Source organism: Tamandua tetradactyla, chromosome 10 (assembly GCF_023851605.1).
Source record: "Tamandua tetradactyla isolate mTamTet1 chromosome 10, mTamTet1.pri, whole genome shotgun sequence".
Lineage (NCBI taxonomy): Eukaryota > Metazoa > Chordata > Mammalia > Pilosa > Myrmecophagidae > Tamandua > Tamandua tetradactyla.
In genome coordinates, this window is record NC_135336.1 from 2,427,711 (window position 1) to 2,455,185 (window position 27,475).

General features: G+C 51.7%; 2 protein-coding genes across 3 annotated transcripts; both read left to right on the forward strand.

The window, feature by feature from the left end:
• The first annotated feature begins 1,384 nt into the window (after positions 1-1,384).
• On the forward strand, positions 1,385-17,338 carry DVL3 (dishevelled segment polarity protein 3). 2 transcript variants are annotated; one of them, XM_077117725.1, is made up of 15 exons: positions 1,385-1,612; positions 6,739-6,808; positions 7,320-7,441; positions 7,563-7,672; positions 7,871-8,006; positions 8,178-8,271; positions 8,484-8,553; positions 9,193-9,332; positions 9,511-9,587; positions 9,717-9,784; positions 9,938-10,087; positions 10,677-10,808; positions 10,990-11,157; positions 14,069-14,284; positions 14,373-17,338. In XM_077117725.1, the coding sequence occupies exons 1-15, from the start codon at positions 1,452-1,454 to the stop codon at positions 14,807-14,809; spliced, it is 2,151 nt and encodes a 716-aa protein (XP_076973840.1). In that variant the 5' UTR covers positions 1,385-1,451; the 3' UTR covers positions 14,810-17,338. The 2 variants fall into 2 exon arrangements, with proteins under 2 accessions (XP_076973840.1, XP_076973841.1); XM_077117726.1 differs by lacking the exon at positions 10,990-11,157.
• Positions 17,339-18,485: 1,147 nt separating this feature from the next.
• Positions 18,486-27,355, forward strand: AP2M1 (adaptor related protein complex 2 subunit mu 1). Its single transcript, XM_077117727.1, has 11 exons — positions 18,486-18,599; positions 20,533-20,649; positions 22,477-22,742; positions 23,474-23,556; positions 24,148-24,283; positions 24,379-24,520; positions 25,016-25,135; positions 25,236-25,371; positions 25,468-25,565; positions 25,999-26,110; positions 26,737-27,355. The coding sequence occupies exons 2-11, from the start codon at positions 20,576-20,578 to the stop codon at positions 26,869-26,871; spliced, it is 1,302 nt and encodes a 433-aa protein (XP_076973842.1). The 5' UTR covers positions 18,486-18,599; positions 20,533-20,575; the 3' UTR covers positions 26,872-27,355.
• The last annotated feature ends 120 nt before the right edge of the window (positions 27,356-27,475 follow it).

The following is a 27,475-nucleotide window of genomic DNA, read 5'->3' on the forward strand; positions in this document are numbered from 1 at the left end:
GAAATTGTTGGGGAATGTGAGGAGGTTTCTGAGCAGATCTGAAAGAGGTGCTTACTCTTTAAATGCTATTTTGCCAACTGTACAAAACAGAGTAGGATAGCTTGCACTTGTTACTGTGGCCTAAAAGGCCCTATGCGATCTGTCCCCTGCCTATCTTTCCAGCCTCATCTACCACGGTTCCTCCCGTCACAATGGCATTCTTCCTGTTCCTCAGATTTAGCACGCTTTTTCCTTTCCTGAGCCTTTATAATTAGCTGTGCCCTCTTTCCCCAGATCTGATAGCTTTTCCTTCTCATCAGTTAGGTTTTAGTTCAAATGGAAGAGGTCTTCTCTGATCAACCCATCCTGAATATTCTTCTTTCCCCTGTCACAATCATAACTCCATTTTATCTTGGTAGTATTTATCATTCTCCAAAGTTATTTACAAGCCTGTGAGTGTCTTTGGAGGTCCTGAGGGCACCCTTATGTGTCCTGGTTACTGCTATATCTCATGCATAGTACCATTGCCTTGCACATAATAGGCACTCAATATTTATTAAACGAATTAAAAGCTAGGGGTGAAAAAAATAATAAAAGAAAAAAGCTAAGGGTGAAGAGATCTGTTAGGGAACAGTTATATCTAGTTCTGATTTAAGACTTAACTGTCCCAATCATGCATGTATCAACTCATTTATCGTTCAATCTACTTATTAAACCACCACTATGCACCTGATCCTTGCTAGGTCAACTGAGGTAATCAGGAGAAATCAGAACTGTGCAGCCCTCAAGCTGGATTTGGTGGGCTCAGTGACAGCACCCGTGCTTCTCAACAAATCCTAAAATGCCAAGTTGTTCCTTTCCTCCAGGGATTCATAGACTAAGCCCCCTTCCCCCAGATCATCTCTGGGGACCAAAGCGACCCCTGCTTTCCACCCCTCCCTGAATGTTAAGGAGGCATGGATCCCACTTGGGTCCAGAGACAGAATCTCCATCCTGGCCGAATCTCCCTTTCATCTCCGTGGGCCGGGGCGAGCCCAGTCACGCTCCTTGTGGGCCCCGGACCAGAGCCAAGGTGTGGAGCGCCGCTGCGGGATCTGCGGGGCCCGGGCCCAGGCCGGGCCTTCGGCCGCGGGGCCAGCGCTGCTCGGCGGCCGCCGGGGGTGTGGCTGCGCCGGGGCGGGGCGGCGCCGGGGACGGGGGAGGGGAGCGGGCCGGCCGCAGCCCAGTGCCGAGAGGGCCGCGGCCACCGGAAGAGTCTCGGTCGCCCGCGGAGCTGGAGAGCGGGGAGCGGAAGCGGCGGCGGCGGGCGGCGCTGGGACCCGGGGGCGGCCGGAGAACAAGGGAGCTGGCGCCGCGGCCGGCCGCGCAGCTGGGCTGAGCCCCTGGCCGCGCCGAGCGCCGCCTTTGCCCGAGAGCCCGGCCCGGCCGCCCGAGCAGGCCGCACACGGGCCGCCGGGCCCGAGGCCGGAGCCATGGGCGAGACCAAAATCATCTACCACCTAGACGGGCAGGAGACGCCGTACCTGGTGAAGCTGCCGCTGCCCGCCGAACGCGTCACCCTGGCGGACTTTAAGGGCGTCCTGCAACGACCCAGCTATAAGTTCTTCTTCAAGTCTATGGATGACGACTTCGGGTGAGGAAGGCCCCGCCCCGCCTCCTGCCGACCCCAGCGCCTCAGGTTTTTAGGGGCTTCTGGGCGCAGACCAGCCCATCTGGGCCGCCTTGGCTTTTTCGTAGATTGGAGTCACAGCCCCCTCGGGCTCCCCTGTCACCTCCTGTGGTGGGATCCTTCCCACTTTGGGCACCCTCGTTAGGGGGATGTCCAGCTCTCCAGGAGCAGTCAGAGTTCCTCCTAGGCAGCACCCGCACGTCCTCAGAGGGACAGACAGACACACGTCCCTCCACCCAGTCCCAAAGCTCGCCTCCTGCCAGGTGAGCCACCTTTTAGCGTAGACTTGAGGTGTTTGGCACTCAGCCTTTCCCCTCTCCATCTTTTGAGCTCCACGACTCAGAGCCATATTTGGAGGATCCCACATCTAAGGGCTCTCTCCTGGGGGCTCTGAACTGGGGGATGGGGATGGGGAAAGGGCTCCGGCGCCGGGCTGTATGCTGGGGCCTGCAGAACTGATGTTTATTTAGCTGTCTCTCCTCTCCCTTTGGAATTTTCGGGATGTTGTCAAGGGATTGGAGCACCTGACCCCTGTGGAGGACTCCTTACTAACCCAGGTGCTGGTCTCCCCTCAGAATTGGGGCCTGTTTCCTCCAGATGGTGGCTGAGAAGGAGACCTTGGGAAGGGCCTCAGAGTCTGGATGGGAGGGTCAGGAGGAATCTCTTGTGTTCTCCATCTTCCCCTCCTTAGCGGGGTCTTCCCATCCGCCCAGCTGCAAGGCTTTGGACAGGCGGAGTTTGGAAGCAGCCACTTCCCCTTTAAGAAGGGATGGAATGCTGGAGCCAGAAGGTTCTGTAGCAGCTGGCCTTGGAAGGAGAGCCTGGTGGATCCTCTCACCCCCACCTCCCCAACTCCCAAGGGATGAGGGGGGAGGGGGAGGCCCCCAGCACCAGCCAGGCTGAGAATCCAGTGTTGAGCCCAGAGGCCCACGGGGGAAACCTCCCCCACCCCCACCCCTGGCCGTGGGGCCTGAAGGGCGCTTTCCAGCCCTGGCCTGAGGCCTGCTCTGTGCCCTGCAGCTGAGGCCCCAGAACTGAGTGGAGGAAGACATTCTTTTCCCCAGTGGTCATCAGTCTAGCTTCTTTCCCAGAGCCTCAGCCTCCTGGCGCCAAGAATCATGCACCTTCTATCTTCTGCTTGGCGTGTTTTGCTATCACTTTCTACCCTGGAACTCAGGACTTGAAAAGCCCATGAAATCATGTGTGCAAAAGTGCTTGGTACAGAGGAAGTGCTATGGTGATTCGAACTGTTCTTGTTTCAGTTGTTGTTTTTACCCAGGAGTGGATACTCCTGGTCTGGTGATGAATCTCTGGCTTCAGTCCAGAGACAGACACCCCTGATTGGATGATTCGAAAGAGAGATTGATCTGGAAAAGGTGGGGTGAGGGAAGGGTGGATGGTCTGGCATGGCATGGGAAGAAAAGGTCTAGAAGAAACTGATAACACCTTGTAATTTGGGATGTGGGAAAACCAACCAGTATGGTAGGGCCACCCTGGGTCCGGCCAGACGGGCTGAGGGGCTAGCATAGTTAAAATACATTAAATATATATTTAACTATTGAACTAAGCAATGTTCATTCAGGTACCACCTAAAATCATCTTGTATACATCAGTGATACCCTTTGCAAACTATCAGACTAGGACATTTTAACAGGGTTGAAAATAATGCTAAAAACAAACTGGAGGAAATTGAGTTTGTTTTTATCACCAGAATGATAAATAAGCAGGAGACCTGGTAGGGCTAACTTGTCACCAAAAGCAAAGTAAACAAAACAATACCAACAACTAATAGCTGAGGAACATATGTATATAATTCCATTTATTTAACAAACCCTTTTATGGTGCTTACAGAGTGTCAGGCACTGATCTAAATCCTTTTCAAATCTTCGTGCATTTAATCCTTATAACAGTCCTGTGAAATAGGAAGTGGTATTCCCAGTTTACAGATCAGGAAACTAGAGCACAGAAAACTTAAGTAATTTGCCCAAGGGCACACATCTGGCTCTAGAGTCCCCAAGGCATATGCTTCCCGAAGTCTATCCTTACCCATCCAGTGGTAGAAGCATATTCTCTCTGTGGGAGATGTTGTGTCTTGGTAAACTGTAGAAGTGGTAAAACTGTCATGTACCCAAGCCCCGTGAGAGGAAGTGAGCAGAGGCCAGGGACCTGCTGGCAGATGGGAAAGCCGGTCAGAGGAGAAAGGCTGCCGCTCTCCAGCCTCAACATCTGTGTGCAAGGTTTACCCCTAGAGCTTGATTTGTGAGGCATCAGAGCTCCCCAAGTCTCATCTGGGTTCCAGAAGTATTTGTCAGGCTCAGGGTAGGAGCAGCATTCTTAAGTTATTTGAAAAATGGAGGAAGGATAAACGTTTTTCAGCCCTAGGTTGACAGTGGATGGAAGAACAAGGTACCCCCTTTGAACCTCGCTTTGAGCAGCATGAGGGGGCAGCATAGGGAGTGAGGTCACTTAACTGTGTTGCTTCCTCCTGCATTTCACACACTTTCCTAACTCTGGGCCTTCTGCCTGGAATACTCTTCACCTGTCTCCCTGTCCTTCTGGTTGAACATTTCCATGAGAACTCTTCTGGCACTTTATCCTATTTATCCTTACAGCCCTACCCAGCTGCTAGTTAGGATCAGATACATAAATAACACTCAACAGATCTCTGTCCAATGAACAAATCTGCTGCTTTGACTGCTCTTCCCACTTGCAGTGTTCTTACATGAAGTATGTACTGGACCATAACCTCTCTCAGGACAAGGCAGGCTCACCTGGTCTGATCTTCCTGAGGTCCTTAGAATGGCAAGCACAGGACCTAAAACCCACTGAGCTCTCAGCAGAGGCTTCTGGATTGAATGAATGAATGATGAGCAGAAGATTTGTTTGGTTCCTACCCTTAGAAACTTATACCTAGTTAGTAGAATATGGACCCTGCTAAAAAATGAGAAAGTTAATAACTGGCACAAGCCGTGCGTTTATGAATTCCAGATACCAGGAGGAGACAGAGGCTTGGGGAAGTTAAGTAATTTCTCTGAGATGGGAGGGCTTAATTGGCAGAATTGGTATTTGAACCCATATTTGTCCGGCTCCCTTTGGTGTGTGTGTGTGTGTGTGAGAAAGAGAGAGCACTATGGAACCCTGAGCCATTCTGCTCTGCTGTAGGAGGGGGAGGCCTGTATGATATCCCCCAAGAGTGCTGAAGATCAGCTGATCATTGTGAGTCAGCAGAGCCTTGGTGACCTGTCAGTGACCCCCAGAAAGAGAGGAAACATCTGTAGCAAGGAGCTGGATGTTTCCAGCGGTGGGGCCTGCTGAGGGAATGGGAGGTGGGGACTCAGCAGTGGTTTCCTACTATGGGGAGACACTCTCCAAAACAGGTCACAGAATCTCTTCCATGCAAGTCACACATACCCTTTTTCCTTTGAGCACCAGTTACCATGTGGGGACTACAAGCTTTAGGTACCCCATTGTCAGCCTGGCCAGTGGCTCTGAGCTACCACTCTGTCCCTTCTTCCCACCCTATTCTGTCTCCAGCCTTTCTGCCATGGTGGGCTGCTTTTGGGGGCTGCTGTGGAACTGGAAATAGTTGAAGAGTCACTGGGTGGGAGGGAGGGTGGCAGGCTTAGCCTATAAACTTGGCTGCAAGTCCAAGAATGTGAGCATCACAAAGGAGCCAGGCATATCCCCACCTCTGGGCAGGAGCTGATCCAAGAAAAGGGAGGACTGGACTTCCCCGTCTCCTTTGCTGTCTTCCCTTTCTGCTCAGAACTCCAAGCATGGGTTGTATGGCTCCTGACCACACTGCCCCAGCTCTGTACTACTGTCAGATTTTTCCATTCCCTTCCCTGGCCCCAGCCATAATCTCTGTATCTGACTTCTTGCCTCACGACATGTCAAACTGCAGGGCATGACTGCATCCTGCCTCCCATTCCTTGTATCACTGTCCCCCCCACATCCTACCCTCCACACAGAAACACATCACCTGTCATCTTACAGAAAAGACTGTGGTAAGAGTATGGGTTTGGGGTCAGTCAAGCCTGGAGCCAAATTATAGCTCTGACATCTACTCGCTTTGTGACTTTGAACAAGTTATTGAATGTTTCTCAGTTTCCTTATTCATAGAATAAAGATCATATCCTCTAGCTCATAAGGCTGATGTGAAGTTCATATGTTATACCTATAGGAAGGTAAAATGGTATAGATAGGTAAGAATTCAGACTTTGTGTGTGTGGAGTCAGGCTAACCAGAATTCAAATTCCAGCTCTTCACTTACCAGTGGTGTGACCTCCTGAGCCTTAGTTTCCCCATCTGCACCTACCTTATAGCATTATTGTGTTAGAGGAAGTGAAACAAGTGCTCAGCGTAGTGCTTGGAATAATACATGCTCAATAAGTGAGAGCAATTGTTACTATTAATTATCATAATGGCACATAGAGTATGCTTGATAAATGCTTCTCCCCCTCCTTTCCCTAATTTCCCTAAATCCCTAGTCCATACCTCTCAGAAAAGTGTCAATATTCCTGTCCAGTTAAGAAGGTAAATACAGTCATCACCACATGCTTTTTCCCTAGTTTGGGGTAAGAGAAAAAGAGGTTTAGTCCAGGAGAGATTTGGAGATGGGTCAAGTACCCTCGAATGTCTAGGAAGTGAGCAAACCCAGGCTGAACAGCGATTTGTCAGATGTGATTTGCAGTCACCTGATGACTGAGAAGGTGTGCCAGGAAGGGACGGGCCTGGCAGGGTGGGTGTCTTCCTATTGGTGTTAAAGAGCTGTCTCTGGGTCTCCCCCACCCCTGTTCCCATTTGAATGGGCTTGTGCTGATGGTTTGATTCCCAGTTTGGGGTGGAGGAGCCCCTGAGAATTGGAATTGTGAGGACACCTCCATTTCTGCCCCCCCCCCAAGACTCACTGTTTCGCCCCCCCCCCCCAAGACTCACTGTTTCGCCCCCCCCCAAGACTCACTGTTTCGCCCCCCCCAAGACTCACTGTTTCGCCCCCCCCAAGACTCACTGTTTCGCCCCCCCCAAGACTCACTGTTTCGCCCCCCCCCCCAAGACTCACTGTTTCACCCCCCCCCCCCCCCCCGCAGAGTGGTGAAGGAGGAGATCTCGGACGACAATGCCAAGCTGCCCTGCTTCAATGGCCGGGTGGTATCCTGGGTAAGCAGCCTTCCCCAGCCCTCTCACCACTGCACCCCTCCGGTGGGCCGGACGGAGGAAAGGCATTGCTGAGACTAGCTGGGCCCCTGGCGGTACTGTACTTCAATATCTAAATCTCATTTGAGTTTCTAACTGAACCATTTCTCACTCCCCAGAGTCTGTAGCCCTGGTGAAACGGGTGATAATAGTGATGAGGTGTAGGGGATCGGTGAGGGAAAGACAGAAACACACACAGTGGGGATAAAAATGTCTCCTGTGCCCTGTGAGACTCTGCTTCAGGCCCCCTTTTGACACCTGCTGACCTCTGCCTTGGCGCACTGATCCTTGTATCCAACCCCATCCCCACTTCCCTATCCCATGCCTCCTAGCTCCTCATCTCAGCTGCGCTTGTACATTCCTGCCCTTTTCATTCTCCTCAGGTGACCCCTTCGTGTCCTACTAGAAGCCAACTATCCCCCTTCTCCCTGCTGCCCCCGTATCATACTACCCACCCATTTTTTCTCCTCCTCAGCTGGTGTCAGCTGAGGGCTCACACCCAGAGCCAGCTCCGTTCTGTGCTGACAACCCATCAGAGCTGCCACCGCCCATGGAGCGCACAGGAGGCATTGGGGACTCCCGGCCGCCGTCCTTCCAGTGAGTGTGGCCTTCTGGGGTGGAAGGCTCGTTGGAGAGGGTCACATCGGTTCAACCCAGGACTGGGGGAGGGAGCTCCCAGCCTGCACCCCCTGCACACCAAGTCCTTTTTCCCCTGCAGCCCTCATGCTAGTGGGGGCAGCCAGGAGAACCTCGACAATGACACAGAGACGGACTCCTTAGTGTCCGCCCAGCGAGAGCGGCCACGTCGGAGGGATGGCCCAGAACACAGTATGTCTTCTCTGAACCCACGCCTTCTCCACCCCTACCCCTCCTGTACAGTTTCTACTCAGCTGTCTGCTTCTTTGCCCTACTGCCTGGAATTTGGATTGTCCAGCCCCAGTGCAGCCCCTGGCCTGCCCCTCTCTCCTTCCTCCCTTCCCTTGTGCATCAGGCACTGTGTGACTCCAGCTGCCTCCATCCCTTCAGCAACCCGGATAAATGGAACTACAAAGGGGGAGCGGCGGCGAGAACCAGGGGGTTATGACAGCTCATCCACCCTTATGAGCAGTGAGTTGGAGACCACCAGCTTCTTTGATTCAGATGAGGATGACTCCACCAGCAGGTAGGATTTTACTTCCATTGGAACTGTGGCAGGTGACCCCTGAGGAGCCCTAAACCCTGAGGATGCAGGGTTCCTGGGAGGGATGTGGGCTTTGAGTTGGGAACCTGGGCCCTGCGGTGCCTCTGGGCAGGGCTAGGCCAGCCTGGTGGGGAACGACTGTGGGCCCTACAGGTTCAGCAGCTCCACGGAGCAGAGCAGTGCCTCACGCCTGATGAGAAGACATAAGCGGCGTCGGCGGAAGCAGAAGGTTTCACGGATCGAACGGGTACGGGGCCTAGAATGCTCAGGATCGGTGGGGACAGACTGTGAGCCCTGCCCAGGCGAGATCAGAGTGTCATCTTCTCTTGGTTCTTTCTTTTTGGTTCGGTGTCTAAAACCATGGAGGGTGGGTGCTGAGGGCTCACCTTGAAGAGGAGTTGGGTGGGCAGTGAGTTCCTGCAAGCCCTACTTGCTACTCGGGGCCTCTGTCTATTCCAGTCCTCGTCCTTCAGCAGCATCACAGACTCGACCATGTCACTCAACATCATCACAGTCACTCTCAACATGGGTGAGTCTGTTGAAACAACACACTCGGGCACCTGCTATATGTCAAATGCTGGGCAGACTCCAAGAGTTCAGAGAGGCACAAGATATGTTCCCTGCCCTCAAGGAGCTCTCTTAACATAAACTGATATACAAACTGATCATTTCAGTATCTCATAATCAATGACAGAGATTCCACAGCACAGAGAGCCGTGGAAGCAGAGAATGGCATCGGGGAAGGTTCCTGGAGGTGGTGATTTCTGAAAATTTTAACACACACTCCACTTCCTCTCTTTCAACCATTGTATCTTTGCCCTCTGATTTCGGTCCTAGTTGCTCTTAGGAGACTGCTAGATGTGGCAGAAAGAACCTTGACTTTGACATTTACATCTGAACTTGAATCTTGGCTCTGCCACTTAATGGCTTAGAAAAGCCACTTCAATTCTCTGAACCTCAGTTACCTGCTCTGTAAAATGTGACTAAACATCCCTACCTCACAGCCAGTAAAGACGAAATGAAAGCATATTTGACCATACTAGACACAGTACCTGGTTCAGGTTAAGTAAATGTCAGTTCTAGTCCCTTTGCACCCCTTTTCTAATAAGGGACTTGCAATTCAGGTAGGACCCTTGCTCCCCTCTCAAGATCTTGTTATTTACTCTAGAAAAGTATAACTTCTTGGGCATCTCCATCGTGGGCCAAAGCAACGAGCGTGGTGACGGAGGCATCTACATTGGTTCCATCATGAAAGGTGGGGCCGTGGCTGCTGACGGACGCATCGAGCCAGGAGATATGCTGTTACAGGTACCATTGCCCACCTCACCCTGGGTGTGGTGTTGAGAGGAGTGGTGAGAGGTCTCCACCATCTGTACCTGGCTAATTCAGAGACCCCTCCCTGGTGGGAGGAAGAACCCTGACCCACAGGTTCAGTCCCCTACCCCTCAAGTCCAGCTGCTTTCCCCTTCCTCATCTTCTTTTTCAGGTAAATGAGATCAACTTTGAGAACATGAGCAATGATGATGCAGTCCGGGTATTGCGAGAGATCGTGCACAAACCAGGGTATGCATAGCCTGGGGCATTGGAGAGGAGGGGCAGTCATTTCTGGCTGTTAGGTGAAGAGCTTGGTCTGGCCTCCACACATCCTACCTTTACACATCCGACCCTCACTAGAGACACCCTTGCTTTCAGGCCCATCACCCTGACTGTAGCCAAGTGCTGGGACCCAAGTCCACGTGGTTGCTTCACACTGCCCAGGAGTAAGTGGATGGGGGACCCGGCCCTAAAGCTGGTGCCTGGCATACGTGAGCCTTGTCTCTCCTTCCTTCTAGTCACCCTGAAGCCCCACACCCACTCTCTTGGGCCCAGTAGTGGACAGACTGGGCAGCCTGTAACTCCTGTCCTCCTTGCAGGTGAGCCCATTCGGCCCATTGACCCTGCAGCCTGGGTCTCCCACACTGCAGCCATGACCGGCACCTTCCCTGCCTATGGCATGAGCCCCTCCCTGAGCACCATCACCTCCACCAGCTCCTCCATCACCAGCTCCATCCCTGACACAGAGCGTGAGTGTTACCCCTGTCCTCAGCAGGCAGGACCAGCTGGGAGGGACTGATGAGGGTGCACATGGGAACTCCTGCCTGAGCAGCAGGACTGGAAAGGGGACTCAGTTTTTTCCAGTTACCTCACACTGCAGCTTTCCCCACTGGACACCCAACCCTCACCAAGCAGTGTTTGCTTCTGAACTCATATGGAGCACCCAGGAAACCTCAATTTCCTCTTGAAAATGGGACTAACAATATGCACTTTACCAGGTCCTGTGAGGTTTAATGAGAGGATATAAATGAAGCATCAATCACAGTGTGTTGCATAAAGTAAGCACTCAATAAATGGCTGCTGTTTTATCATCATAATACACATTTTATATACTGCACTAAGCACCTTCCTTTACACTATTTAATTCTCTCTTCAAAAATCCTTGTAAAATAGATATTAAAATCCTCATTTTTACAGAAGGGGAAACTGAGTGTTTAAGAAGTTAGTAATTTGCCAAATATTGATCCCATAAGTAGGGTAGTAGAGCAGGAATGCAAACTCCTAACTACCCAGCTCTAAAGCCCCCTTCGACTTCACCATTGTGCCTCCCACCCCCAGGGCTAGACGACTTCCACCTGTCCATCCACAGTGACATGGCCGCCATCGTAAAAGCTATGGCCTCCCCTGAATCGGGGCTGGAGGTCCGTGATCGCATGTGGCTCAAGATTACCATCCCTAATGCTTTCATTGGTGAGAGTAGCCCCTTCGTGGGATGAGGGGTGGGGTTGGGGAGTGATGGATGGGGCAGGCTGGGGCTCAAGGACTCCCCCTGGACCACTCCTTTGAGCTGGAATCAGTCCCAGCCTCGTGGTTTCTGTGAGGCCAGATGAGCCTGTCAGATGGGCCTCTCAAGTGGCAGCCTTGCCCCCAGGCTCAGATGTGGTGGACTGGCTGTACCACAATGTGGAAGGCTTCACGGACCGGCGGGAGGCCCGCAAGTATGCCAGCAACCTGCTGAAAGCTGGCTTCATTCGCCACACCGTCAACAAGATCACCTTCTCTGAGCAGTGCTACTACATCTTCGGCGACCTCTGTGGCAGTATGTGCCTTCTCCATCTCTTTGCCCTGTCTCTTTGCTGGGAGTGGGGAGGTACCCAGGGATGTGGCAGCAGACTTCAGGGAGCAGCAGAAATAGTGGCTCAGGTCTTGGCCTGAGAATTCTGCAAGCAGGGCAGAAGCCAGTCCAGCCTGAAGAGAAGACATAAGACCTGCCTTGTGTCTCCCTCTCGGGGCTGGCATTTTCTAAGCATCTGCCTTGTGCCTGGCAACATACAGGTTGTTTGTAAAGAATCACCTCTCAATCTTCACAACTTCCTTCCCCCCTACAGGGGGAGGGGAGTCCCAATGTGAGAGATGGGGGACGATGGTTACTAGCCCTGTTTTTAGGTGAGCAAACTGAGATTGTAGATGTTAAATAGTCCATCCTTGGTCTCACAACAAGAAGCAGAGGAACTAGGCCATGGATCCAGGTCTTTATGGTTCTGGAACCCTTTTTCTTCTCACCACCTGGGTGTGTGGTGCTACAGAGACATTGTCTCAGCAAGGCCAGAGTTCCTACCCTTGGCCCCTGCTAAGCCTCCAAGCATCCAGCAGGTTTTGCCAGGGCAGGACCTAGACCCCAAGAGCACAGTTTCCTCAAATCCCTGAGGGTAGATGTGCCATGGGATGAAGCTGATGGACCTGTCAGGGCCAGGTTGCAGAGAACCCTGCAAGCTATACCAAGGAGTTTGGACTTGATCCTGAAAGAGTACAAAGCCCACGTGGTTTTACTGAGCAAGAATAGTCTGCAGGGATCCTCCCTTCTCCTTCTGAACCTGAGAACAGGCTGGGGGTGTCACATCCTCATTGCTCAGGACAGGGAGCTGAGGCCCACTGCCAGCAGCTATATCTGCTCTTAGGGAGTCTTCTCTCCACCTCAGAGCAGATATATCTGGCTTGACTCCCAAAGCTAACTCTTGAAATGTTTCAGATTGGGTTCTAGGGACTAAAATGGCTCTCCTGCATAACACACTAATTGGAGGGTGGGGTCCCTGGTGCTCAGCAGTTTCATCATGGCCCCGTGGAGTAGTGATAGATGCATAAGATTTTGGGATTAGTTCTAAGTGTGAACCCAGGTAAGCAACACAATATCTCAATGCCTCAAGTTCTTTATGTGTAAGATAGAAGTAACAGTAGAACTTACTTCATAGGACTGTTTTGAGGATGATATAAGATATACAATGCTCTTAGCACAGTGTTTGGCCCATAATAAGTGCTCTCTAAAAGCTGGCCATTGTTTGTATATTTAACTGGCTCAAGGATGCATATTTTTTCACATTTTAGTATCTCTGAAACTCGAGTGCCATCTTACAATCAGAGCCTTCTTAGATTCTATGAAATAGGATTATTATTATCATTGTTAGCAGAAGTCAACCCTGGCCCCAAATCCTGTGAGATATATGTACTTCTGAGAACAGTTATGGCTTCTGCATAAGAGACATTTCTTCCCTGGAGCCTCCTGGTTCTCTCATCCGCGGACCAAGGCCACCAGGGCACAGCTCCGGATGGGGGTGGGGATGGAGGGGTGGTGCTGACAGAAATGCCTTTATCTGGTCAGTAGCCAAGGTGTCCTCATCCTGCAAGTATGGCAAGATCAAAAGAAAGAGCTGGGCCTGGGTAGCCCCAGAAGCACATAGTCACTCTCCTCAGGTTTGCCAGCCACTTAACATCTTGATGGCTTAACTGGTAGACTGTACCAGTTGTCTCAACCCCCCCTCAGAGCCCTCTCTTCTCACCTCTTCTACCCTGGAAAGCTGGACTGGTTCACCTCCAGGCTTGAAGGAAAGGGCACATCTGTATTCCACAGCTGACCCCCAAGGCAGGTACACCTCTCTAGGAGCTTGGGACCTGGTACTGATGAGGTGTGAACAAAGGGTGTCCCAGACAGGTAATCAGTTCTGGAAACCCCTTTTCCCCTAACATTAGTTGGGGTAGCTTTGTCCTTAAAGAGTATGCAGTATACTAGAGGAGCCAGAGTCATGAAATAAGTGATGTTAATCCAGTGAGACAGATGCTGTGTAGAGCTCAGCTGGGAGGAGGGTGCAGGGCACAGAGGAGGCATCTAACTGGCCCTTTCCCATTCTATTCCCACACTCCCCAGCAGGACCCGGGGCCTTCCCTGAGGATCACTATGTAGGGAGGCTCTGAAAGGAGTTTAATGGGTATTTCTTTTCATCCTAGACAGTGGCACTGGAGTGGGGGGAAGGGAGGGGAGGGTCAACATTTCATTTAAATTTCCCCCAAACTGCCCCCTATTACCAACTAATGACCTCATCTGGAAAGGTAAGGAGAAGCTAAGCAACTTCTTAGCTTGAGTTGACCTATAGCCTTCACTTTTCTCCTCTGGAAAAATGTAAATGATACCTTCCTAATAAGGTGGCCATAGCCTTTGCATGAGATGAAGTGTTTTGTATCGTGCCTCAGGGATGGTAGGTATGCAATATCTGATTTCTCTCTAGATTCTCAGCCTTCCATATTCCCCCAACTTCTTACCTCTAAGTGAAGAGAAGAGAAAATGGCCAAATAAAGTTTTACTCCTTCTTCCAGTCCACTGAGCAGAGGACAATCTGCCAGAAACTTGGTAGGGGGGCTCCAAGGGATTGGAAGATGGGTGTCAGAATTTGGCACTGAGCATCTGAAATAGTGACTCAGGGCATTCCTGAGGAAGGTTTTCCCTGGGATTGTCTCTGCCAGGTCTCCCACCCCATGCCCCCAGCAGGTGGCAGAAGGGTCCAGAGGAGACATGAGATCTAGCAGCTCCCTCCTCCCATTCAGATCAGAAATTCCACTGCTGTTGGGCAGTTATCCAAAGCCAATCCACCCAACCTAGGCTGGGACCCCTTCTCTCCTAATCAAGATGTGTAGGGGCAAGGGATAGACCTAACTCACAGGCCTTCCCCTTGCCTCCACAGACATGGCTAACTTGTCCCTCCACGACCACGATGGCTCCAGTGGTGCCTCTGACCAGGACACACTGGCCCCTTTGCCACACCCCGGGGCTGCTCCTTGGCCCATGGCTTTCCCTTACCAGTATCCACCACCTCCCCACCCTTACAACCCCCACCCTGGCTTCCCAGAGCTGGGATACAGCTATGGCGGGGGCAGTGCCAGCAGCCAGCACAGTGAAGGTAAGGCAGAGGGGGGTGTGGAAGGGAGCTGCAGACGGGCTCCCAGCTCGCTCTACAGGATTTCAGCATCCCTACCCGGCCCCTGCAGGCAGCCGGAGCAGCGGCTCCAACCGCAGTGGCAGCGACCGGCGGAAAGAGAAGGACCCAAAGGCTGGGGACTCGAAGTCAGGCGGCAGTGGCAGCGAGTCAGACCACACAACACGCAGCAGCCTGCGGGGACCGCGGGAGCGGGCTCCTAGCGAGCGCTCGGGCCCGGCAGCCAGTGAGCACAGCCACCGCAGCCACCACTCGCTGGCCAGCAGCCTCCGCAGCCACCACACGCACCCAAGCTATGGGCCTCCTGGTGTGCCCCCACTCTACGGCCCCCCAATGCTGATGATGCCCCCACCGCCCGCAGCCCTGGGGCCCCCAGGGGCCCCCCCGGGCCGTGACCTGGCCTCAGTGCCCCCAGAACTGACCGCCAGCAGACAGTCCTTCCGCATGGCCATGGGAAACCCCAGTGAGTTCTTTGTGGATGTGATGTGAGCAGGGCCCCTCACCCACTGCCAGCCTTTCCCACCCTGCCAGCTGCGTCCCTCTCTCCATCCGTCCATCTTTTTTACTTTGGTACCTGAAAGGGAAATAAACGGAACTAAATCCAGACACCCTAACTGCTTATGGGGTGCTGGGAGGGTAGAGTATACCCACCAATTGGCTCTGCAGCCCCTAACCTGCCTTTGGCCGGGCTTCTGCCCCCTACCCACTAACCTCTAGACCGGACTTCCCAAGATACTTCATTTCTCTGGCCTGCAGGTGATTAGACATGCTGTTGCTGCTGTTCACACCTTACCCTCCACACACACTTTAGGAGCTGACCCCAGCAGAGTCCCGGGATCCCTGCTCACCCCACCCCATTCTTTCCTTTTCCCCCTCAGGTCCTTTTCACCGTTCATTCAGCTACACCAGCTCCCTGTTAACCCACCTTCTCAAGCATGTGTGCAAATCTCTTGACTTTGCCCCAGAATGCTGCCACCCAACTACCACACACAAAAAAATTTTTTTCACTTCATCTGCTGCCCCTAACTTTTCCCTGCCTGCTGCCTCAGCCCTGCACTCTAGAGCTATAGTCACCTCCAGTAACCACCCATGCTGTCCCTGCCTGTGCTCAGCCCTGACCAGAAGCCCAGAGGGTCCCTCAGTTGCTTGAGCTGCTATTACATTCCAGCGAGCATCTCTTCTCAATTTCCCTCCACTCCCCGCCGTGCCTGGCCTGCGTGCTGGCTCCTTCAGACTCCTAACATTACTAACAAACAGGCTCGTCTCACCTCTGGGCCTGAAATATTTCTTTTCTTTGTTTTTTCCTTCCCCAATTTTTCCTGGGCCTGGAGCAGCCAAGAATTTCGGGCTGTTTGACTTTCTGTGAGTCGACAGCGAGGGCCTCCGAGGAGACCAGGAGCCCTACTTCAACAGCCCCTCAGGGCTCCCCAAGGATGTCCAGCCCCCACACCCACACTTTCAGCCTATTGAGTCACTAGGCTTCTTTGGGAGGGCCCCAGCCTCTCACCAATCACCTTTCCAAAGTGAATGTTCTCTCTCTCTCATTCTCTCTACTTCTCTTTTTCTTTCACACACACACACCGCACAAGGTGGCTATACAAGTTTGCTTAATCTCAGGGCTGGTCCCTGCTCAGAGGACTGAACCCCTCTTTTCCAGTTCTTTCCCAGGTTGTGGGGCCGGTTCCCTGACTTCCCTCTCCCCTCATCATAGTTGTAAAGCTTCCCACACTCATCCTCTCATCGTCCTACCTGGATAAGGCCCATAAGCTGGCTCTAAGTGGGCTCAGCAGAGGACTCCCCAAGCAACCGACAAAGGCCATTGTCACCACTACCACTCTGCCCCCACCATACACACACGCTTCCTTGTTTCCACATTAACCATGACCCCAGAGCAAGGACACAGGAACACATGAGACAGTTGAAGTTGGACAGGGGAACTTTTGGGACTTCTAGACAGTGCCAAGTTTTCTTGTATTACTTTAGTCTCTCCTTTAAACAAATCATAACTTCTTTTTAAGTCTCTGCCATAAAATCTCCTGGCTCACCTACACTCACCTAGGTCGGAATGTTAAGAGTGAGGTGAAGTCCTTCGTGCCAGGCTTTGGGGCAAACCAAGGTAGGAGCGTTTTGGCATTCATTCATTGAACAAATACTTCCTAGAGTTTTGGTGAACAGAGGGCTGTGCTGGAAGTGTGCTCAGTCTTCCCTGCCCTCTGGGAGCTCTGGGTTTGCTCCTATCCAGGGCTATGGCTTCCTCTAGCCACACTACAGGGCTGTCTCCTGTACTTCTCTTCCCTTTCTGACTCTGCCTTGTTCAACTCTCTTGAGAATTCCTCCACTACTACACAGGTCTTTAGTATCGGTGCCCCCCCTCCCCAAGTTCCTTCTTTGGTCTATTTCTCTTTCCTTTCTACTTATTCCCAAAATGGTCATTGATTGTCCTGTCCTCAATTGCCACTGATATGCTGGTGGTTCCCATATCTGTCCAGCCCCAACTTCCCCACTAAACTTTAGATCTGTATTCTTATTATCCACTGGACTCTATGGACATATCCATGTGGACTCAAGTCATCATCTTCCCCACCAAGTATGTTCTTGAATTCTATCCTGGTTATCTTTACCACATCTACAAAAGCTCATAAACTAGAACATTTATGGGCTATAATTCCTTCATCCCATATTTTACCAGTCAGCATATCATATCCACTCTATTCCAGCAATCTCTATTGAATTTGGCCCTTCCTCTCCCCTCTGCCTCTACTTTAGTGCACTGAGTATGGGATTTGGAGTCAGATCATTCTGGGTTTGAATACCAGCTCTACTACTTTTCAGTCATCCCCTTCTAGGAGAATCATTTAATCTTTCTGAGCCTCAGTTCCCTCATATGTAAAATGACGATAATAATACCTACCTCACAGGGTTGTTGTGAGGATTTAAATTAGATATTGTACGAAAAGTGCCTAGCACAGTGCCAGGCACGTAGTAGAGTAGGTGCTCAATAAATGGTAGCTATTATTATTACTGTTGTTATTGTTACTATTATTGACTGAGTTGGCAGGAGTTTAAGAGATATGTGTGGAAGATAAAGCTTTTGGAAAGGTGGGACAGAAGCCTTGAGTGCTGGTTCAAGCTTCAGAAGTGCCTGTATTCACTTATTTAGTGATATCAGGCTGTGATTATGGTTTGAGGGAGGCCAGATCATCCTGCCACATTCTAGCTTCCGGCAGGAGGATGCTAGGGATGGTAGGGTTTGCGACCAGGTTTCTTTTCTTGCCCTTCCTTCCTCCCAGGACAGGCTCAGCCCTGCCCAGGGAAGGCAGGATGCCATCTCTGTCAGATGAAGAAGAGCCAGCAGATTTCAGTCAGGTCCTGCAAAGGCCAGGCAGGCATTTCCTGTTTGAGGATTGGCTTTGTCTCCTCTCAGCTTGGATGTGAAGATTAACTGTCCATCAAAGAGAGGATTTCAAATCCCATGCCCAGTTGAAGTCAACTCACCATATCTCTGAGCAATATATATTTCTGTAACTAGAAGGCATACAGGTCCTGGCCTTGAGGAGCTCAATCATATAGACATAGCTGAGATAGAACATAGACTTATCCATGAAAAGCTCAGCTTGTTTCTTCCAAGTATTTGCCCCCACTCTCCTTGCGGGTCTTGATTCCTGGAAAAAGGTACGTTATTGGACCAAATATATGATGAAAAAGCTTAGGAAATCAGATTCGATTGCCTATTAGAAAGCGGTAAACTTCAGCACCCACTCTTTACAGCCAAATCGTATGTTTGTGTGTAAAGTAAGGACTGCCAATCCTCGGACTCCGGAGACTGAAAAGGCCTACAATAGAGTGCTTAACAGATGGGCTTCAATCAAGCGGCATTAATCCTCTAAGCCGCTCCAAAACAGGGGTAAAAGCAGAGACTACAATTCCCAGAATGCCTAGTGGGGAAAATAGGGTGGGCGGGGCGGCGTACGCGGGGATGTGTATTTCGGACGGGATGGAATAAAGGCTACGCCCAAAGGGCGGGGCGCGTTCCCGAAGGCTGTCGGTAGTTGTAGTTTTCCTAAACTTAGACCTCTCACAACTTAAGCGAGAAGGCCGAGGGGTCTGACGGGACTTGTAGTCTTGGCAGAGGACGAACGCGCACGCGCAGCAGAGGTCGGGGCGGGGCCGCGGCACTGCGGTGAAAGCCGAGGCAGCGGGCTGGCGAGCAGGGGGCGGGCGGACATCTTGGGATCGCTGGAGTGGCCCGGCCGGCCGAGCGGGGGGCCGCAGACACCAGGTGAGAGCGGGATCTGGCTTTGAGGGGTGGAGAAAAGCGCCGCGGGTCGCCTATCCAGCCGCCCAGCTTTGCCCTTGCCTGCACGGCGCTACGCGGAAAGCTGCCCACACCCAGGAGTGGCCTCAGCCCTCGGATCCGGGAGGGAGCTGACGGCGAGACTCGGGCGCCCCGGGCGCGGTTGCGGGATGGTCAGGGAGCGTCCACCTGACCTGCCTGGCGCTTCGTGGGAGAGGGAAAAGCACTAGAATCTTCCCAGAGCAAGGACACCGCGCGGCTCCCCCCTCCCCAAGATCGTGACAAACCTTCTACCCCTCGGCGCCTCCTCCTCTCGGCGCAAGGACGTTTCTCCCATCTCCTAGGACAGTGACACCCCCCGATCCACCTCCGTGAACTGTGACAAGTCTCCCAGCCCCGGCACCCCCCTCCTCCCAGGGTCTCAGTCCTCTGACACAGCCCGCACCCCGCTGCACCATCTTTTCCCGCGGCGGTCCCTGTCCACTGGGCGGAAAGCCCACTACCCTCTTACGCCTCTGCACCCAAACCGCAGAGCAGACTCCGTCTCCCCAGCTTTCTTTTATTCACTGTTGTCAATCTGTCCATACCGGGTTTTCCTCCTCAGCCCCACCTTTTCCAGACTAGAAACTCTTTCCTCTAGGCGCCTTCGTAGCTCTACTTCCCGCTGTATGGGTTCACCTGAGTATGCCGCCTGGCTGTGGCTGCTGGTCTTCTCCCTTGGCTAAATATTCCATTCCTGTCCTGGGCCCCAACTCTGCTGCTCTGGTGCCCTGGAGCTACCTACCACTTGATACCTGTGAACTTCGTTCTTTGCCGAGGACTCTCCCTCCATTTTGCATTTCCTTTTCCAGCTTCTTTGGGACTGCGGGCTGGGATGTGTCCACCACCCTGAGAGACTTCTCACTAGTCTGGTAGACCTTGATGGCCACAGTAAAAGTCTACTTTCCAGTTTAGAAAAGCCTGCTAAACTCTCCCCTATGAAATTAATACCAGGGCTAACCTAGGAAATCTAGAACCAAATTAACTCTTTTTCTCCTCTCAAACTGTCTAAATTAGTTTGACCCAAATAATTTGGGTAATTCAAGAATATCTGACATCCTTGCCCCTTTCTTATGGGCACTCAGACTAGAAGTGAGTTAATTGGTGGGTCTGAATAACAGAAATTCAGATGGGAAAATCAACCTCCAACCCATCCCCTGGATTTAAGAGGGAACCTCTCATTTTGAAAATAACTGTGGTAAGCAAAGCTTGGGTCACTGAAGTATAGTCTGTCTGTCAGGGCGGGGGCTCTTTTGCCTGCTTATCTGACTGCCTGGGAGAAGTTGGGGCCACACACTTAGGTCCATGTCAGGGCCTGAAGCCTCCCTTCTCTCTTCCTCCCTCACCCTGCACACCCTTTCCTGGAATGTGTAAGCCTGTGGAATTAGAGAGCTGGCAGTTCTGGCCCTGCTGCCTTCTTAGAAGGGTAGTAGATCCTGAGAGCTCCTAAGGCTGTGCCTGGGGGCCCCATGCCTGAACCAGCTGGAGTAATTCCTACCGCCATTCCTCCAGCCGCAGTGACTCACTAACTGGAGCCTGAATGAGAATCTGCACAGGAGGGGGCCAAAAAGGAGCCTCTCTGAGCTCAGTGATGTGAAGAGGGGGAGGGGGCCACCGTCTGGGCTCAGCCCCAGAAAAAGGAGGGTCAAAATGGCCTAGATCCTAGGCCCAAGTCCCTCGCAGTCTTTTTCGTCCTTCCAGTGTGGAATAAACAGGAACTGGAGCCTGGCTGAAGGGAGGGGCATGCCTGGAAGGGCTGCAGGATCACTTGCTCAAGGATTGAGTCAGGAAAAAAGCCCCACCAGTGACCTGCACCACCCTACAGGGAATGTTGCAGGGGTTCTTAGACCTTCCTTTACCCTGTCCCTTCCTGTCCTAGGCCTGTTCTAAGAGCAATGGACTGTGGAGACTGAGCTGCCGCCATGATTGGAGGGTTATTCATCTATAATCACAAGGGGGAGGTGCTCATCTCCCGGGTCTACCGAGATGACATCGGGTGAGTCCTCTGGCTGAGCCATCTATGCCCCTACTACCCCTGCCCCTCTCCTCAGCATGCAAGACTAGGTTTATTCCTAGCAGAGGCTTGACTTGTACCACCCTCGCCCCTTGCTGCATCCTGGAAGCTCAGCTAGTACAAGTTGATTCCCATTAGGTGTGCTGGCCTGGCACCCAGCTTGCAGGCTGCTAGGTGAGACTTGTAGAATCGTGTAACTGCCTCAGGCTTAGGACTCCTACCCTTCATGCTTCCTTGTTTCTCTTAGTGACAGACCTGGTTGCTGGAGGAAATGAATGCTTTTTCCCAGGCAGGTTGATTCCTCCTCTGAGTGGAATTAGTGGCCAGGCTGCAAGTCCTAATCCAACTAAGTCTTGTTCTCAAAAGCCCTTTTCACATTTCACGGTGGGAGCCTTCACTGGATTCTCTCAAAAACCTCCCCAGGCTGCCAAATCCTCCCCACCCCCCCTTTCTCAGAAGTAGCCAGGCTGCTGATTCAGCCATTTTCAGTTCCTCTAGGCCATTCCTAGAGGAGAGGTCCTGAGCAAGCCTGAAGCAAACCACAGTCACTGAGGGAAAAACAGGAAGGCCTTGCTCCCTTTCTGGCCTATATGAAGCAGACCCAGAACAGTTCTTTGTCATGAGTCCCTGAGACTACAACAAGGAACCAGAGCCTCACCTCTCATTCTGCCGCAACCTACTCACCACTGTTCTTTTCTGAATGAGGGGTCATAGCCTAGCCTCAGCAGCTCTAATGAAGCTAGGCTTTTCTGGTTCCTCCTGCCGTTTTCCTCCCTCAAAAAGCTCGGGATAAGCAGTGACAGAATGGATATGTTACAGAGCCCCTAGCTCCTTGGTTTCCCAGCTGACAGGCTGACTTGGCCATGGTGGCTGTTTGTCCATTGGCTGGTGGTGGGGCATGAGCTGGAGTTGGGGCAATGCCTGACCTGCCCAAGTCTGGTTGGCTACACCCACCCATCCCACCTGCCTTGTACGGATCCAGTTAAGCCAAGGCCAGGGCACACACCACCTTGCATGCCTTGCTGGGCTCTATCCCCTTGCCTGTCACTTGTCTGCTTCTACCTCATGGTGTGTTCCACTCACCCCAGTGTGTTGTGTCTAACCCTCTCTCTCGTTACTGTCACTCTCCTCGTCTTGCTGGCGTCATTTCTCTCATCCCATCTCATTGGCTGCCGTAGTAATAGGTAAGCGGCCTGTCAAATTGCCGCCCAGGCACAGGTGGGTGGGGGACCCTGCCCCCATCATTGTTTTCTCTCATTCTTTTTCATTCTCTGAACTTTCCCTGGAATTGGATTCTGAATAAGAATGGGTGGCACAGCTTCATGGCCCCTTGGAGGTACTTCTACCCAAACAGCCTTTTGTAAAGTTATGCCTTCTTTTCTTAACTTCTGAAAGAGTAGGCTTTCCCTACTGGTGGGATCACTAGTGAGAGAATTTGAGAAGTAACAGAGTCTCTCATCTGGGCCTGGGAGGTAGCAACTGGGGTATAGCAGTTGTGTTCAAGTCATGAGCGTACCTCCCTAAATCTGATGAACCTCACTTTATTGAGGTTACATCTGTCCTCCATCATTGCCACTTGACTTCCTTTTTTCTCTTGGCTTTCAGACACCAACGTAGTTCTCGTCCTCCTCCAATGCCTGCACTGGAAGTCACAAAGAGGGAACCACCCAGTGGTTTAGATCTTAGCTTTAGAGTATATGACAAACTTCAGCACTGAAGAGGGTAGGGCTGTTAGCAGCTGCAGCTGATCTCCATGGAGTGAGGTTTGCCTGGATGCTGAGTAGCCTCTGTGTACTCTTTTTCCCTCAGGAGGAATGCAGTGGATGCCTTTCGGGTCAATGTTATCCATGCCCGGCAGCAGGTGCGCAGCCCAGTCACCAACATCGCTCGTACCAGCTTTTTCCATGTTAAGCGGTCCAACATCTGGCTGGCAGCTGTCACCAAGCAGAATGTCAATGCTGCCATGGTCTTTGAATTCCTCTACAAGATGTGTGACGTAATGGCTGCCTACTTTGGCAAGATCAGTGAGGAGAACATCAAGAACAATTTTGTGCTTATATATGAGCTGCTGGATGGTGAGGCTGGTGGGCCAAAGGGGGAGTGGCGGGTGAATCTGACTGGGCCTGGCCTGGAGATGGAGCAGGTCTGAGGCTCCAGTGCCCTATGGATTTTCTTTACAAAATGTCTAATCTCTGGAGCTTGTGTCTCTGTGCCCCTGAGAAGGCCAATCCAAATCCAGACCTAAAGCCTGCTCCAGAGTAGTACACAGAAATGGACTGGACCAATGGTTGGGGGTGGGGGCAGTTCTGGTCTTTCATGAAGGCTAGGAACCTGGCTCTGGGGTTTGGTGGGTGGCCTCCTATAGTTAAGCAGGCATTACCCTCTTACTTTGGTGGTTTGGGCCTTAGTTTACTGACTATCCTTCAGCTTCCCATCTTAACAGGTGTCTCAGAGCAAGAGGGAGGGTCAGATCTTGCAGACCACTTTGGGGTAGTGAGGGTGCATTGTTATCTCTGTTCCTTTGTAGGGTTTGATGGGTAGATCTTTCATATTCCCAACCATATCTCTGTTTTCTAGGGACTCAGGGCTCCTTGACTTATCTCCCACTGGCCATAAGGCTCTTCTGCTGATTTTCTCTATTTGAAAAAATTTGACATTTTGTTTTCTTGTGAAGCATGAATCCCAAGTAAATACTGTAAAGCACTGTCTTCTGTATATTTGCTGGTCAAAAATGCCTATAGCAGGGGAGAAATTAGCACAAGGGAGCTTTTTTGCCCAGAAGCTGATGGTTCCCTTCTCTTTACAGAAATCCTAGACTTTGGCTATCCACAGAACTCTGAGACGGGGGCACTAAAAACCTTCATCACTCAGCAGGGCATTAAGAGCCAGGTATGATGAATTGTGGAGGCTACAGTCAGAGTGAAGCCCAACCTCCCTTCACCCAGCTGGCCTTCAAGCCCTGTCCAAGCTGACAGAAGTGCTGGCCTGAGCCTCTTGCCATAACCGCAGGCCTCTTTTGCCCTATGTGGCCTTCTCCCACCCTAAGAGCAGCCGACTCAGCATCTCTGTTACTGGAAATAAAGCTCAAGCAGTTTCCTTTTGCACTGGGGGAAGGGAGAGTATGGGACTGCCTTGCAGGCCTGCCCCTCAGGAATTGAGAGCTTGGGCCCTCCTCTAGGATCCAGGCCTCATATCTTTCTCCTTCTTTCCTGCCTATCTCTTCATGCCTGCTTCCCTGCTGTTTCCTGTGGGCATCTTGTTGGCCTTCGTGGCCTCCAGCATCAGGTAAGCTGCTCCCTCAGCTTCCACCTTGCAACTTTGCCCTGTTTTCTCCAGGCCCTGCCCCATAGTACTTGTTGGGGAAGATGGGATACACGGTGGGACTAGAAGGAGAGGGGATGAGGGTGGTGTAGAGAGTTAGGATGACTGAAGGGAGAAAGGAATGAAGCCATTGCTTTTTTGTCCCTACCCACCTTGTAGACAAAAGAAGAGCAGTCCCAGATCACCAGCCAGGTGACAGGGCAGATCGGTTGGCGACGGGAGGGCATCAAATATCGCCGGAATGAGCTCTTCCTAGATGTGCTGGAGAGTGTGAACCTTCTCATGTCCCCACAGGGTAGGTCCCTTTCATGGTGAGGATGGAGGGGGGTGTGGGGGCAGGATCCTGCTCCTGCTTATCTGACAACAACTCCCCCATCCGTCCATCCCCAGGGCAGGTGCTGAGTGCGCACGTATCAGGCCGGGTGGTGATGAAGAGCTACCTGAGTGGCATGCCCGAGTGCAAATTTGGGATGAATGACAAGATTGTCATTGAGAAACAGGGCAAGGGCACAGCTGATGAAACAAGCAAGAGGTGCTTGAGGCAGGGGAATTGGTGGGAGAGGGTGGCCTTTGGAGGGCTGAGCGGGGCCCAGTGAACCATAAATTCCTTCTGGACTTTGTTTCCTCTTCCCAAGGGAGTGCTTGGCTGATTGTTCTTGGCATCTATGCTTAAGAGAGATGAGGGGACTGTCTCCAGGAAACTCTCCTCATAGAGCTAGCCCCCTTTTTTTTTTGGTCCCCAGGACCAAGGCCTGCTCTGTACATAATGATGGCCTTGCTCAGTGTGCCTGAAATATCTGAGACCCAAGCAGCAGGAGAGGATGATGTGCTTGCCAAGCTCTCACTCAAGTCGCCCCTAACTCTGAGGCAAGGACCTCTGAGTCAGAAACATTCCCAGTGGTTTTCCATAGTCTGTGGTGCAAGCCTCATCCAGGCCTTGGCAGCCTTTAAGGGTGGGTAAGTCTCCTAGCTTGACAACTGCCACTTTCCTGTGCAATGAGGCATTCTCTTCTGCCCTTATTTACAGTGGGAAGCAATCAATTGCCATCGATGACTGCACCTTCCACCAGTGTGTGCGGCTCAGCAAGTTTGATTCTGAACGTAGCATCAGCTTCATCCCACCAGATGGAGAGTTTGAGCTCATGAGGTGCCACTGGGGTGTGAGAAAGGGGATGCTGTTGGCAGAGAGGGAGGTGAGAGAGAGGGACAGGTTCTGCTGTGCCAACCTTGCTCCCTGATCTCCAAAGGTATCGCACCACCAAGGACATCATCCTTCCTTTCCGGGTGATCCCACTCGTGCGAGAAGTGGGTCGCACAAAACTAGAGGTTAAGGTGGTTATAAAGTCCAACTTCAAGCCCTCACTACTGGCCCAGAAGATTGAGGTGAGGACAAGGAACTTGGGGAGGAGGAAGAGCCAGAAGTGAGTGAAGACAGCTGATGCTGGGCTTCAGAGTTCCTGACAAGTGTGCCCCTTCTAGGTGAGAATCCCAACCCCACTGAACACAAGTGGAGTGCAGGTGATCTGCATGAAGGGCAAGGCCAAGTACAAAGCCAGCGAGAATGCCATTGTGTGGAAGTAAGTCTTTCCTTCATGAGGCCACAGCAGTTTAAGCTTTCATCCTGTGCAGAGGATTGGAGGTGGGGGAGGTCCCTGTTTGTTTCTGCAGGAGCCTCTGTTTGTGTTTTCAGCCCTTACTCCTCTGTGTGATTGTGTACATGCTTACACAAGGGTTCATGTGTGCCTTTATTTTCCAAGATGGTTTAACATTTCCCCATTTGCCAAAGCAGACAGAGAGCAAGGCTCAGAAACAGAGTATGCCTAGGTATCTAAGCATAAAACTTGGTCCACAGTGCTAAAGGAACAATAGACCCAAGGTTGCAGAGCAAGTGCTTAGTAGGATCCTGCCACCTCCCACAAGTTCCTGGGCTCTCTCCCCCCTTACCCAAAGGCAGCCCCCCTTGAAACTCCTCCAGGCTACCCTTGCTGCCCCTTGCCCCTATGTTACCAGGATCAAGCGCATGGCAGGCATGAAGGAGTCACAGATCAGCGCAGAGATTGAGCTGCTGCCCACCAACGACAAGAAGAAATGGGCTCGACCCCCCATTTCCATGAACTTTGAGGTATGGCAGTGGAAGGGCTAGAGCCTTGGCAGGGTGTGCTGGGAAAGATCTTAGAGATCATTCATATCAATGTCTGCACCTTACAGATGCGAATCTGAGAATGACTTTTTAATTCATAGACCCATTTCTTCAGTCCCCTTAATAGAAATTGCTATTCCCACTGATAAAAATCTTTTGCTTGGCTTGCTGTAAAACCATTGTCTGGGAAAATTTAGATTGTTAGAATGCCATGTTTAAGACACAGTTTATATAGACAGGGAAATGCACTGACTTTACTTTGCGCATGTTGGGCATGGAATTTTCTACACTTTATTTTTAAGTGTATAATATTGAGCAGAATCAGTGTGTGCTAAGGCAGTTATTTGATTGCTGCCTCCTGATTAAAGAAATTGATTCAAGTTATCACAGGCACACCCTGATTTCAAATCCCAGATAAGGATAGCTACTTATCCTTGAATATGCTTTCTTTAGTAACCTAGAGATCCCTCACTACCTCAGCTTCCCTCAGCTTCTTTCAGGATCCCAACACCTGTCATGTAGATGAGTTAGGGCAGGACTGTGCACTTTGCCAGAGGAGAGCAGCTGTGAGAAGGCTACATTCCTAACTGGAGCTGTCCCTTGCCCAGGTGCCATTTGCGCCCTCTGGCCTCAAAGTGCGCTACTTGAAGGTGTTTGAACCGAAGCTGAACTACAGCGACCATGATGTCATCAAATGGGTGCGCTACATTGGCCGCAGCGGCATTTATGAGACCCGTTGCTAGCTGCCCCTAATGGCAGCTAGCCCACCTCCCCACCTTTTCCACAGACCAGGGTGTTCCTGGCCACCACACATCATTGTCCTTTCCTCCCTTCTGCTTTGCTGTCTTCCCTTTGCACCGGCCCCTGAATCTAGGTCTGGACCAATCCCTTCACAAGCAGGACTGTTGGCACAGTCCCTGGCCTTCCTGGGCTGGAGGTGGGTGGGGGCTTGGGGACTTTTGCTCCTCCATCTGTCTGTCTGTCCTAGCCCAGTGCCAGGCTCTGAGTTCTGTGACCAAAGCCAGATGGGCCCCCTCTGCTTCCCTTCCCTGTGGCCACACCTCTCTGGAGTAAAATGGTCTGCTGCCCCTCACCTCAGAGCTCCCATGAAGGCCAGTAATGGAATCCCAGCCCTTAATCCCTACTCTGCTTTGGGATAGTGTGAGCTTCATTTTGTATACATGTGACTTTGTCCAGTTATAAACCCAATAAACTCTGTAGAGTGGAGTTGTTGCCTAAGTATTGATATGGGAACCATGTGGTAAGGGGAAGTGGTAGGAATGTTTTTCTCATGTTTTCTTACACTGCCTGCTTTGAGTCGAATTTTCTGTTCTGGCCTCTCAGGGC

What these genes read in the sequence shown, in the direction of transcription:
- DVL3 (XM_077117725.1), top strand. Translation starts at nt 1,452, where the DNA reads ATGGGCGAGACCAAAATCATCTACCACCTAGACGGGCAGGAGACGCCG. An exon ending in ATGGCCGGGTGGTATCCTGG is followed by an intron (nt 6,809 to 7,319) that starts GTAAGCAGCCTT and finishes TCTCCTCCTCAG; the next exon opens with CTGGTGTCAGCTGAGGGCTC. An exon ending in GAGATCGTGCACAAACCAGG is followed by an intron (nt 9,588 to 9,716) that starts GTATGCATAGCC and finishes CCTTGCTTTCAG; the next exon opens with GCCCATCACCCTGACTGTAG.
- AP2M1 (XM_077117727.1), top strand. Translation starts at nt 20,576, where the DNA reads ATGATTGGAGGGTTATTCATCTATAATCACAAGGGGGAGGTGCTCATC. An exon ending in AGCAGGGCATTAAGAGCCAG is followed by an intron (nt 23,557 to 24,147) that starts GTATGATGAATT and finishes CCCACCTTGTAG; the next exon opens with ACAAAAGAAGAGCAGTCCCA. An exon ending in CCTTCTCATGTCCCCACAGG is followed by an intron (nt 24,284 to 24,378) that starts GTAGGTCCCTTT and finishes GTCCATCCCCAG; the next exon opens with GGCAGGTGCTGAGTGCGCAC.